The sequence below is a fragment of the Vulpes vulpes genome, chromosome X, assembly GCF_048418805.1.
Source record: "Vulpes vulpes isolate BD-2025 chromosome X, VulVul3, whole genome shotgun sequence".
NCBI lineage: Eukaryota > Metazoa > Chordata > Mammalia > Carnivora > Canidae > Vulpes > Vulpes vulpes.
In genome coordinates, this window is record NC_132796.1 from 104,065,128 (window position 1) to 104,078,708 (window position 13,581).

Genomic DNA, 13,581 nt, shown 5'->3' on the forward strand with positions numbered 1-13,581 from the left:
GTAGTCCCTGACCAGCAGCATTAGTATCCCCTAGGAACTTGCTAGAAATGCAAATGTTTGGGGCTCCTGTATGGCTCAGTCAGTACAGCATGCAACTCTTGATCTTGGGGTTGTGAGTTTGAGCCCCACATTGGGTGTAGAGCTTGCTTAAAAAAAATTGGGGGAGTGCCTGGCTGGCTCAGTGGTAGAGCGTGACAGTCGATCTCAGGGTTTGAGTTCAACCCACACTGGGTGTAGAGATTACTTAAAAATAAAATCTTAGGGCAGCCTGGGTGGCTCAGCAGTTTAGCACTGCCTTCAGCCCAGGATATAATCCTAGAGACCCAGGATCGGGTTCCGTGTTGGGCTCCCTGCATGGAGCCTACTTCTTCTTCTTCTTCTTTTTTTTTTTATGGAGCCTACTTCTTCCTTTGCCTGTGTCTCTGCCTCTCTCTCTCTCTCTCTCTCTCTCTCTCTCTCTCTCTCTGTTTCTCATTAATAAATAAATACATAAAATATTTTTTAAAAATCTTACAAAAAAATCAGCAGGGGCACCTGGATGGGGCTTAGTGGTTGAGCATCTACCTTTGGCTCAGGGCATTATCCTGGGGTCCTGGGATCCCGTCCTACATCAGGCTTCCTGTGGGGAGCCTGCTTCTCCCTCTGCCTATGTCTCTGCCTCTCTCTGTGTGTCTCTCATGAATAAATAAATAAACCTTTAAACAACAACAACAAAGAAATGCAAATGTTGGGGCCCCACCCCAGACCTACCCAAATTAAAACTCCAGAGGTGAGATCCAGTAATATGCTTTGATAAGCCTTCGGGGTGATTCAGACACAAGCCAAACTTTGGGAACCATTCACTGATGACTGAGAACGTTGATGCCAAATCTACAACCTCTCTCCAGCAACTGCCCTCTCATCCCTTTCCTCCACCACCTCAGAGGCAGAAAAGTGCTCTGCAGCCCCCTTAGAGGCCCAGCTCCTTGGAGATTTAAAAAAGATTTTAGCAACACTAACCGAAGGGACCAAATCAGGAGACCCAACTTCAGAAAACTGGCAATTTATTTGTTCAGTATCCAGCACTTACCTGGGTTAAAAGGCTACATTAGGATCATATTATAATTGCTCAATCTCTAAGGAGTCATTGGCTTTGAGAAACTGGGATGCTAATACTGACCATTTATGCACCAAATATGAACAACAAAGGATTCCATCCTTCTCCTAGGCTAAGTGCCCTGCAACTTTAACTAGGAATAATTAACTAGACATTGCTATGCTTTGTGGATGAGTTATAAGGTAAAGTAAGTAGATAGAGAGGCAAATGCACATGAATCATCTATCATCGTTTACTTGCTAGTCTGGAAACCCCTTGTCCTTTGATTAACAGAACATGCAGAAATACAGTCTCTGATGCCAAATGAGCAAATATGGCTCATTGTCAGGAACTAAATGTTGCTCTGCTCTTGTCACTGATTTTCAACCTTTCAGAATTCAAAGAGAACCTGTTTCATCTCAGCTCTGCTACTGAGTACTTGTGTGACCTTACATGAGATACTTGCCCTCTCTGAACCTCATTTCTGCGTCTGAGAAAAATAGAAGATTTGCTTTCAGCATCTCTGAGTTCACTGCCATCTCCAATATTCTGGAATTCTGGAATTCTAGAGATCCAAGAACACCACTGCTCCAGCAGCGCCCCAACACCACTACTATCTTCTGCCCAGGAGGAGCAGGGAGAAAGAAAGGCACGCTTGTGGCTGCAGCCTCATGAAAGCATGCCCTGAGATCTTTGGAATTCAGATAATTTTGGAACTCATACGCAAGAGTTTGTTTCTTACGAAACAGTGCTGTGTGGCCATCAGCCGAGGTGTGAATTGGAAGATACTGTTTGCTCTTTGCTACATGACACACAGGAATCCCAGAGAGATTTTATCATTGGCTTGTGAGAACAAGATATGAACTGTATATAGAGCTGTTTTCTGTAGAGATGATCTTAAAGAGCCAGCCCAGTGCATGAAACTATTTGTGTGTATACTTAAAAGCTAAGGGAGTTGGGTTTATCCAAATACTTCCCCTCCCCATTCCCATCAGAAAAAGGTTTTATGGCTGAGTAATTCAAGCTGTAGGGGTAGTTTTACAAAGGGTGGGGGGATGGGTGTGGTTTCGGGGGGCCTCAATTTAACCAGATAATTGATTCACTTCATCCCATTCACTTTCCCTGTAGAATTTATTGCACGTACTCTGTCAGGTAGAAAGAGCAATCCTTGCTTGCTCCTCCTGTTCACTGGCTAGCCAAATACTTTGCTGTTTTTCATTTCACTTCCCAGACTAACTCTGATATGGACATATTTATTAAAAAAATTCACTACACAGAGAGATCATCCTTAGAATTTCATCATTTTTGGGAGTTCTTCCCAGGTTATTATTAAATGCCTTCAGACTGCTGGCCTTCCAGTCCCAAGCAATCCCTCACCCCACAAACACACACAGAAATCACATACCTACATCCTCCTTAACAAGGGGCTTTTCTTGCTGCTACTAAGGTGATTGCTTTCCTTTTCTTCTTTCTCCACTTGATGTAAACATCATCTACGTGCCCGTCATCTCTGGAGTCACCTACCACATTCCTTCATTGGAAAAGAATGACTTTCATCCTTTAAAAAAAGATTTTATTTATATATTTGAGAGAGAGAGAGCAGGAGCAGAGGGAGCGATAGAGGGAGAGTCATGGGCAGAGGCAGAAGCAGACTCCCTGCTGAGCAGGGAGCCCAATATGGGGCTCATTCCCAGGACCCTGAGATCAGGACCTGAGCCGAACGCAGACACTCAACTAACCAAGCCACCCAGGTGCCCCGAATGGCTTTCATTCTTACAAGTCCTTTTGTGTCAGGACCTCTGAGCAGGGTCCTGTATTATTTTGCTTTGGAACAGAACATGTTCATTTTAACCATTTATGAGGAGAGAAACCCTCGACAGCATTTTAAAAATGAATATGGCATTGAAACAGTCAAACAGTAAAAAAAAAAAAACAAAAAAAAACAAAAACTGCTTGATTAGGACATTCAGAGACAAAGCAACTGGTGGTTTGCTTGGATTTTCTTGTCTCTTAAAGGTTGCTGTGCTCTTCTGCAGCACGGCCCCGGTAACGTGCACAGAGTGGGGAATTACTGTGTGTCAGAGCTAGGTGATAAGCCTAGGGTCACCTGCATTTATTCCTCCTTGGAAGTGACATCAGCCCCGTCAAAGTGTGAATGATTTGTTGCTTCAGCGCCTCTCCAATATTAAATCTAGAGAAGTGGATTCAAGTTTGTGCTTCAGGGGACACACATACTTATTTATCATGTAAAAGAAAATGCATTAGACCATCTTCTGATTGCAGAGGCATGAATGAGTTCTGGGGAAAAAACGGACAAGACCTATACAGATTTTCGTGGCCAGACAAGGAAACAGGGTGATTCTACTAAACAGTAAGTGTTATTTTATAATAACTAGTTATTCATAAGATTCCCCAACAGGGGAAGAACAAGCAACTGCAGAGCATTTCCCAAACCCCCCTCCCTCTGTCACGGAAACGCCAATAAAACTCCTCCACCTCCCACCTTCAATGCCAGGATCGGTAAGCATTTAGCCAAGCATGCTGGGAGACACAGAACAACTGAAGGAAAGGAGGATCCGGGTGTCTTGAATTTGCTTGCCATTCTGCTCTGTTCTACCATCTCGTTACTAGACGTAGGCATTAGACGTGACAATCAACTACATTTAAACTGAGAAGAAGAAATATTAAAGGCAGTCTTCAGAAGAAATGTCTCAAAGACAGCCTCAGTCACCTAATGAGACTTTAATTCCAATCACAAATGACACAGAATCATCAAGCTCTCTCGTTCCTAATGATACCACAAATAAAGGACGGACCGGAGACAACTCTCCAGGAATAGAAGCTTTGTGTGCCATCTACATCACTTATGCTGTGATCATTTCTGTGGGCATCCTTGGAAATGCTATTCTCATCAAAGTCTTTTTCAAGACCAAATCCATGCAAACAGTTCCAAATATTTTCATCACCAGCTTGGCTTTTGGGGATCTTTTACTTCTGCTAACTTGTGTGCCAGTGGATGCAACCCACTACCTTGCAGAAGGATGGCTGTTCGGGAGAATTGGCTGTAAGGTGCTTTCTTTTATCCGGCTCACTTCTGTTGGTGTATCAGTGTTCACATTAACCATTCTCAGCGCTGACAGGTGGGTTTCTTTTCTCAGTTTTATTTGTCAGGATGTGAAATTAGGCAAGAGAGAGAGAGAGAGAGAGAGGAAAGCTTGTACTTAGCATTCACAGGCTACTATTCTGCTTTTCTTACAGTCTGCAACGTGGATGTAAGATTAGAAAATCGGAGGGAGGGCATTGAAAATCAAAGTTGGTGTAAGAATGTTAAAATTCCTGTGTTAGCATCGGAGGAAAGGCTGAAATTGTGTGCTTTAGGAATAATTTATTCTCTTTGAAGTGTAATTCTTTGCTTGAAAGAATACGGAACAGTGTTTCCCCCCTCCCCGTTTATTTATTAAGTAAGTAAGGCAAACCGTTCCAGGTGTAAAAGAAAAACAATTCATGCTTTATACATTAGTGCAGCCTAGTGGTGCAATATTGTTAACATTAAAACATCAGCATAGGTGTGAAATTGACCACATATAGATTATTGTCCACCGGAAGAATGGTAAAAAGACGCATGCATCCAATTTATTTGAAATTCATCAAATTAGCCAGTGGCAGAAAAACGGTGAGGTTTTCGGCTGCCTGGTAACTCAGTGTAATGTCATCACTTAATTGTATTTGTTTTCTCCATAGGCATTCGGTGACAGTCTTGTTCCCGGAGAAATAAATTAATCCGGTTGACTTTTAGAGCTCTATGGATAGAGCGTGTGAGAACCTCTGGCAGTCCGTGTATTCAGGCTCTGTTAGGGTATTTTCGGTCTACGTACTGTGTTTTTCTGTGTTCCTAGTGTAGAATAACTGTGAAAGCAGGGGAGAAAATTGAGGCTCCAAACGTTAAAAGTGATGCTTAAAAAAGCCTGCTAGAAGCCTGTAACTAATCAATGCCTAGCGTGCCAGAAGGAATAGCTTCTTCAGATTCTGGAATCTGAGAGGAGGAAAAGCTTTCCCTGTGTCTTTTATGGATTTTTGCTTTGACTGGCTTTATATTCTATTTGAGGGCAGATTTACTTAAAGGCTGTAGATTTTAAGGTTTGTTAGCATAAGGAGGCACCTTTGTACGGGCAAAGGGTGTCCGGTTTCACCCTTGCCTTGCTCTAAATCTACCCACAGATCAGCTTGGGCAACAAAGTAGCTCTTATGAACAGGGAAGAAATCAACCCTCTTCACTGCACAAACTCTTGGAAATCTTTTCTGGGAAGGTTGACGACTGTTCACTCATGAAGGAAGGAGAATTAGGTTTAAAAGCAGTCACTTGTGCAAAAAGGAAGTCTTTTAGAACATGTAAGGTTCTACACAAGTAATGAATTACTCTCAATCATACCAAAAAATCATGCTGAAAAAAATGCATTCGTCCTAAATAGAGGGTCTACACACAAAATTCTAAAATTGCAAATCTGAAATAGTTCCTATTAGGGAATAGGAGAAAAGGATGATTAGCATAAATATAAAATATTGGGACGGATGATGTATTTGAAATTATAATAATTTCAGTTGGTTGATGTTGACTTGGTTATATATATGTGGATAGGAGGCAGAACTGGATGACCACTAAGGTCACTTCTAACCCCAAGATTCTATAGTTTTGGTATTTATTTTGATTTTTGCCTATGGTTGTGTGTTTCTAGATACAAGGCAGTTGTGAAGCCACTGGAGCGGCAGCCCTCCAATGCCATCCTGAAGACCTGTGCCAAAGCTGGCTGCGTCTGGATCGCGTCTATGATAATTGCTCTACCAGAGGCTATATTTTCAAATGTGTATACTTTACAAGATCCCGACAAAAATATGACACTTGAAGCGTGTACTTCTTATCCTGTTTCTGAGAAGCTCATGCAGGAGATACATTCTCTGCTGTGTTTCTTAGTGTTCTATATTATTCCACTCTCGATTATCTCTGTCTATTATTCTCTAATTGCCAGGACTCTTTACAAAAGCACCCTGAACATACCTACTGAGGAACAGAGCCATGCTCGCAAGCAGGTATGTATTAATCAGGACTCATACATGAATTAATTTATTTATTTTAAAGACTTGATTTATTCATTTGAGACAGAGAGAGAGAGAGAGAGCATGAGCAGGGGGAAAGGAAGAGGGAGGAGAAGCAGATTCCCCACTGAGCTGGGAACCCCAATGTGGGGCTCGATTCCAGGACCCTGAGATCATGACCCGAGATGAAGGCAGATGCTTAACCATCTGAGCCACCCTGGCGCCCCTCATGCATCAATTTAGAAATGAAATTTCTGCTTCACCTGTGAGCAATAAGTGCAATAGCAGTGCAGTATTTTTGTTAGGGTCACAGGCTCTGGAGTATGTCAGCCCCAGGACTTCATTCTGGCTGTACCACATACTAACTGAGCAATCTTCGGCAAGTTACTTAACCTCTCTGAGCCTATTTCCTTATCTGTAAAATGAAGATGGAGACTGGGTGATATATATATATATATAAAGTGCTCAACCTAGTTCCTGGTGCACAGTGAGCATTCAATACATGGTAGGACTGCTTTTGGTAGAAAGGGGACAGCTGAAGTTTGGGAGAAGTCAAAATTATTCATCCTGTGGAAGACTGAGGAACAGCACCCAAGGTGAGACTACAAAGGGAAGCATCTTTTGTTTTAGAAAGTGTAACAGAAGGGATCCCTGGGTGGTGCAGTGGTTTGGCGCTTGCCTTTGGCCCAGGGCGCGATCCTGGAGACCCGGGATTGAATCCCACATCAGGCTCCCGGTGCATGGAGCCTGCTTCTCCCTCTGCCTATGTCTCTGCCTCTCTCTCTCTGTGACTATCATAAATAAATAAAAAAAATTTTAAAAAATTAAAAAAAATTTAGAAAGTGTAACAGAATGATAGAAAGACACGGGATGATAGAACTGGCAAGACGCCCTAACATTATTCAATGCAAACCACTTACACACAGAAGAGCAAACTGAGGGCTCAAGGGACAAAGTAAGTGCTGGTGGCAGAGAACACAGAGACTCACAGAAGCTTAAGACCATTGCAAGAGCCAGGTGTGCCCTCCTTCCAGAAATATGAACAGGATAAAAAGAATGTTGCCAAAATGTTCCATTTGATTAAACACACACACACACACACACACACACACACACGAGGATTTCTATCTTTCTGGGGCGAGGAGGGAGATGGTTCCATTGGCCATACCCACATGAATAGTTCTCTTTGCTCTGTGACCATAGGCAATGACTTTACTCAATCTGGTTCATTTCTCTCACTAAGAGGTATATTTTCTCACTTGTAGGTAGGATGACACATTGGTTTTTATTCCTTCACTATATGGTCAGAATTCTTATAGATCATAAACCATTTTTGGTACCGACTTGGCAACTTCCATGAACCCCGTAAGAACATTCTAACCTAGTCAGCCTCTGCTGGTGGAGAAAGCAGCTTTGTGTAGCCTCTATTTCTAATCAAATTAAAATTTCAAGAATTCTACAACACCGTTGAGGTAATTGGAGACATCCTAGAGTCTCTCAAAACCAGGGCTGGGAGTCTCTGTATTAGAACTAATGAGACCAAGATCATGGGTTACCATGCCAATTAACTGGCTGTATTCTATAGGCACAGGCTGCCTTCCCACACCTTCCAAGCAGTTCTTTCACAAACGCATGCTCAAAGGGACTCCAGCCTGTTAACTGTAAATTTCTATGTAAACCTAGAGAATGGCTCTTTAAAATCTCTGCCAGCTAAATGATTGTTTTTGTGGTCATTTTTCTCCTCCTCCCCACTTCTAGATTGAATCCCGGAAGAGAATTGCCAAAACCGTCCTGGTGCTGGTGGCTCTGTTTGCTCTCTGCTGGTTGCCGAATCACCTCTTGTATCTCTACCACTCATTCTCTTATCAAACCTACGTGGACCCCTCTGCCATTCATTTTATTGTCACCATTTTCTCTCGGGTTCTGGCTTTCAGCAATTCTTGCGTAAACCCCTTTGCTCTTTACTGGCTGAGCAAAACCTTCCAGCAGCATTTTAAAGCTCAGTTATTCTGTTGCAAGACAGAGCTGCCGGACCCTCCTCCCACCGATACCCCTCTTAACAACCTGGCTGTGATGGGAAGGGTCCCAGGCCCTGGAAGCTCACAGGTGTCTGAAATTAGTGTGACCTTGTTCACTGGGTGTAGTGTAAAGAAGGAAGATGACAGAGTCTAGCTTTTCAATTAAAAATGGTATTTTTCCTCCCAGCATGTGTATCCGACTCTGAGCTATGCGTAGGTGTACGGTGTCAGGATTTTTGTTGTTTGTGAATTGTGCTGAAATCTTAGGAGTGAAAGATTCTTATAAAGTAAAAGACAAACCATGATTCTTTGTCAACATACATTGTCATTGGGCTTTCTGAATAAAATGAAGCCCCACTAAGTGTAGAAAGACACGTTTGTATGTCAATGAATCCTATGGGAGGTTGAATAGGAGAGAGAGTGAGATAAACAATATGACACTGGAAAATCTTATTTGTTCCCATCACATCCATGTTTCTAATTTCTCCTATACTCCTGTGATTTTCGTAAAACTGTGTTTGCGTTTATTATGTGGTGTAAATCTAGAGATTATGCTTTGCATATGGAAAGGGGATCAAAGAGATAAAACTTCTCTTCTGCAGTTTTCTTAAGAAACTAAGCCCTAAAAAATAAACCTTCGCAGGGTTTTTTGACTGCTCTTTTCCATTAATCTCTATTCCATTATAAGTAAAGCTCTGCAATTACAATGGAAATGTTTGGGGGTCAGCGAGTATAAAGTTCTGAGTAAGGATCTGAGGCAGAGTGTTTGCCTTACTGGGTCAACACTGACTTAATATAGTTCTACTCACGACTACTACTGATTGATAACTGAGCAAAGCTATCTTTCATAAATACTGTGACGAACTCGCCTTATTCACAGACACAGTGGCCATATTTATTGTCATTTGAAGGCCCCAGAGAAGGACCTCCATTGAAAAAAACCTGTGAACCTGCCAGTGTCTGAAATTCTTCCTTTAAGGAATTCATTTCTTTCTGGTAAGCAGTGCCCTCTTTCTAAAAAATGGTGAAGTACCATATGAAATCCCTAACATCTGGGTGTGCAATTATTGCCAGGTCATCTTCCTGCCTGACTTCTTTAAACCTGATGGGTGCCTAAGTCCTGTGAGAGTGTGACCTAATTACTCTGCCCTTGGGAATCAGATGGAAGGTTCTGATTTTCCAACCTCTGCTCCTACTTGCTAACTCTATAAGCTTAATAATTGTTATTTCAGACAAACTTTTGTCAATTAATGTGTCAAATATAGGTTTGTGGTCTTAGAAAATGTTTTCTTGGGGCAAATTAAAGTTTGGTACTATAGTTAGATTTGTATTTCCAAAAACTTGATTTTAGAGTATGCTTTTGGCAATTTTGAGCTTTCCTTAAATGGCTTGTGTAGTTGTGAATTTTTGCTAATGATGTGGCTCAAAAAGGGGATATATATTATTAACACTAAACTTTACATTTCTGTAAAATTGTTTTACTGAAAGTGGGGGTGCCAATACTGTATTAGTATTAGGTTGGACATTGTAATAAGTGGTGGGAAACAAACATGAAATAAAGCTTTAAATGACTTTGTGTAACTTTATATTCTAGAAACAATAGTTGTGGGATCCCTGGGTGGCGCAGCAGTTTGGCGCCTGCCTTTGGCCCAGGGCGTGATCCTGGAGACCCGGGATCGAATCCCACGTCGGGCTCCCGGTGCATGGAGCCTGCTTCTCCCTCTGCCTGTGTCTCTGCTTCTCTCTCTCTCACTATGTGCCTATCATAAATAAATAAAATTTAAAAAATAAATAAATAAAATAAAAAAAATAAAAGGTATCTTAAAAAAAAAAAGAAACAATAGTTGTAACAGAATATAACTGAGAACTCATTTTAATAATAACATTTAAGTCCTTTAAAAAAAACAAGATATATTTATTTGAGAAAGAGAGAGAGCACACACACACATGCTAGCGGGTGGGGGGTGGGCAAGGAGGGCCAGAGGGAGAGAGAATGTCAAGCAGAGGCCCACTGAACTTGGAGCCTGATGCAGGGCTCCATTCCAGGACCCGGTGATCATGACTTGAGCCAAACTCAAGAGCCAGCCACCTAGGCGCCCCTAAGTTATTTTCAAGTCATAAATCTCCCAGATATTTTACTGTTTCCTCACTCTAAGTAAAAACTACATCTTTACTTTCCTAAACATAGCATTTTAGAAATAGATAAAAGTACCAGATAACAAAAGCCAAGAAAGCTGTTTAGCAGTTGATAAAACTAGAACTCAAAGAACTTTCATTTTCTTCCTTCTTAGCAATCTGTAGGCGACTTGGGGTTCTGATATAAAATAATTCCCTAAATGGTTTTATAGGGCATCAGCTCCCCCATCCAGAGTTGGGGAATTGGGATTAAAATCTATGGCTTTGTTTTGATTTTGTTTTTGGAGGGGGTGGTCTCTCTCTCTCTCTCTTTTTTTTTAACAGATGGTCCTAACCTACCTTATAAGTAGACCCCAATGTCCACAGTTGCTTTCACACTGCCTACTGTGATGCCAGGAATGTTATTATGCTAGATTTTGTTTCTTTGCAGAGGGTCCTAAATGGGCAAAAGGTCGGTACATGAAAAACAAATTCTGTATATGTCTCAGTTTTGCTCAGGGTCTGCCCCAACCCATCTTAGGATACAGGACCATAATACTATGTTACAAAACAGGAAAACAAAGTCACAAATTTAGGCATTCCCAAAACGTGCAATGGGTGAGTCTTTGTCATTGAAGCTGAAAGTGCTGGCAAACATTTAACACTGGCATATCCACTGAAAGTAGCAAGTTTGAGGTTAAAGACTTTCTGCAGTTTCAAACCTCTGAGGTCAGGGATCCATCACTCTTTTGTAACTTTGTAAAAGGAGTTACTTTTGTTTCCACTAAACCTTGAGATTACAGGAAGTGGGGACAGAATGAACTTGAATAGGCGCTTTAAAAAAAAAATCTAGGGATCCCTGGGTGGCGTAGCGGTTTGGCGCCTGCCTTTGGCCCAGGGCGCGATCCTGGAGATCCGGGATCAAATCCCACGTCGGACTTCCGGTGCATGGAGCCTGCTTCTCCCTCTGCCTGTGTCTCTGCCTCTCTCTGTCTCTCTCTGTGACTATCATAAATAAAATAAAATTAAATTAAATTAAAAAAAATCTAGTTTGGTATATTTCAGTAATTCTCCAGCATTCCTAACCCAGGCAGGAGACTTCTTTGGCCAAGGAGTCTCTGCTTTTACAAGTTAATGTATTTTTTTATCCACCAAGAAGGCCATGGCCTATTAGGCCAGGGGTACAGCATATAGTGCCCTAACACAGGTCAAAGAGAGAAAGATGAAGATATTCAGAGAAGCTGGCTTTCCAGGTCCTGAGAACTGGTTTGGCTTCCTGGGTCCAGTAGCCCCTCATGAGACTCACCTACATTTCAATCCTGGAATTTCAGGTGCTATCTTCATCATTGTAAGAAATATATAGGTTGTTTTGTTTTGTTTTGTTTTGCTTGTTACCTTGAGTGTTTCTGTAACTTGCAAAAAATCTTGAAAAAGATTACAGAGAGGCTTACAGACTACCTCAGTTACCAGGGAGTTAATTCTACGGGTACACAGGGAGATAACACACAGGAACCAGGCCTCATAGAGACAATAGCATTGTTAAAGCAAAAACAATAGTCAGGTCTCATGGCCAAACAATGCCACTGTAGGTACAAATGTGCTTAGCTCCCAACTCCACTGCTCCATTATTATGGTGACTCAGTGACCCTCTGTCCCTTCCTCAGCTTCTCTTCTCACCTCTGGGGAACTTCTTCACAGCAGGCCTCTGTTCTGCTTATTAAGTTGCCTATGTGGGCCTCCCTGCCTCTGTACTACTCTGATCACATCCCTGCCCATTCCATACTCATTCCAGTCTCTAGACAAGGCAGTTTATTGGCTCATATAGCCAAATTCAGTCTAGGATGCAGGGCTACCCTATCAGGTCACCTCACAGGCCTCTGGGCAGCCTGTGGGCCACGGTGGCTGGGTCACATGGGACCTACCCATAAGGAATTTTTTTGGCCACCTGTTCAGAGGGGCCTGTGGATACAGCAGACATTCAGAGGGTCACGAGCAGTAGTAGGGCTATGTAACATATTATCACCTATGCTGTGAACTCACTCAGGAATGAAATGGGAGCCCAATAACACATTGCTGAAAACAGCTGTACACTATTTTGGGATCCAGGAAGAAATACTTAGCAATGCTTAAATAAGTGAGCCTAATAAAACTCATGTTATCTATATTATAAAAAAAAAAACATGCAAATTCAGTTCTCCTGTAGTCTGCAACAGAACAAGAACTTCATGAAAGAGAAATGTACTTGAAAAAAAAAAAAACCAACTCAAACCCAAGCTACTATTTAAAAATCGCTTTAAGGGTTGAAACCATATTCTCACAGTCGGTATTTGGGGAGTTAAGATTTTCTAGAGCCCATACGCAACTGCTATATTTAGAAGTAAAAGATCACTGGGATAGCAGAACTAATTTCTTCTGGTAAGCTTTTCTCTACCCTCAGGTCTGGTTTATAAAATTTTACGTTTGTACATAAGAAGTTTATCGTTGTTATTTTTAAAGGGATTTTAAAAAAACCCCTTTAAACTGTTGTTTTGACTATAACAAATATTGATAAGAATCATCTACATAAACAAGTACGTCTCCCTTGAGCTGTGCCTGTCTTGTTGGCTGCTGGCTCGCCAGAGCCTAGCACAGTCCCTGGCATTTGGTTGCTCAATAAATATGTGCCCTATTAAAAAAAATATACAGACCTCTTTATTTTCTACGATAAATACGTAATCTGATAAAAAGCTGTGTAGAGGGAAAATATTCTGTACTTTTCTAAAAGAAAGACAAAAAACCCGAAGTTGCTGGGCCAGTAAAGCTGTTGCTTATACTTGGATGTATTAAGTTTCAGGTTTGGAGCTTGAGCACCTCTGAATCGTGGCGTACGAGAGGCAGAAAACTATTGCTCCCCCCTCTCCCCCTCCGCCTTTCCAGAGTCCATCTCCAGCCTGAGAAAGTACCAGAGATAAAGGAGGGGCCTGAGGCTGGGAAAAGAAGGTTGGTCCCCACCCGTCGTTCGTTCATTCATTCATTCATTCATTTGCTCACTCGCTCATTTAATACGCACTAGACACCACACCCTGGGCTGGGAGCTTAGGCCAAGAAGCTGAACAAGAGCCGGCGCCCATCCTAGGGAAATCGTAAAGAAATAAGCCAAAGTCGCGTTTCCCAAGCGGAACGGGGGAAGGAGGCCTGTCTTTTCTCAGGAACACAAATCCGTCCCGCCCACCCCATCCACTCCCCCAAGATGGCGCGCGCCGAGTGGGAACATTCCCACGCCTCCGGCTGCCGCCCACCGCG

At 42.2% G+C, this 13,581-nt stretch overlaps 1 protein-coding gene across 1 annotated transcript; it reads left to right on the top strand.

Annotated features, from left to right (window-relative positions):
- Positions 1–3,632: 3,632 nt before the first annotated feature.
- BRS3 (bombesin receptor subtype 3) lies at positions 3,633–9,756 on the top strand. The gene is made up of 3 exons (XM_025987850.2): positions 3,633–4,215; positions 5,809–6,160; positions 7,925–9,756. Exons 1-3 carry the CDS (start codon positions 3,782–3,784, stop codon positions 8,336–8,338), a joined length of 1,200 nt encoding a protein of 399 aa, XP_025843635.1. The 5' UTR covers positions 3,633–3,781; the 3' UTR covers positions 8,339–9,756.
- The last annotated feature ends 3,825 nt before the right edge of the window (positions 9,757–13,581 follow it).

Coding starts and splice junctions, on each gene's coding strand:
- BRS3 (XM_025987850.2), top strand. CDS start 3,782: ATGTCTCAAAGACAGCCTCAGTCACCTAATGAGACTTTAATTCCAATC. Junction 4,216..5,808: donor ACCATTCTCAGCGCTGACAG/GTGGGTTTCTTT, acceptor GTGTGTTTCTAG/ATACAAGGCAGTTGTGAAGC. Junction 6,161..7,924: donor AGAGCCATGCTCGCAAGCAG/GTATGTATTAAT, acceptor CCCCACTTCTAG/ATTGAATCCCGGAAGAGAAT.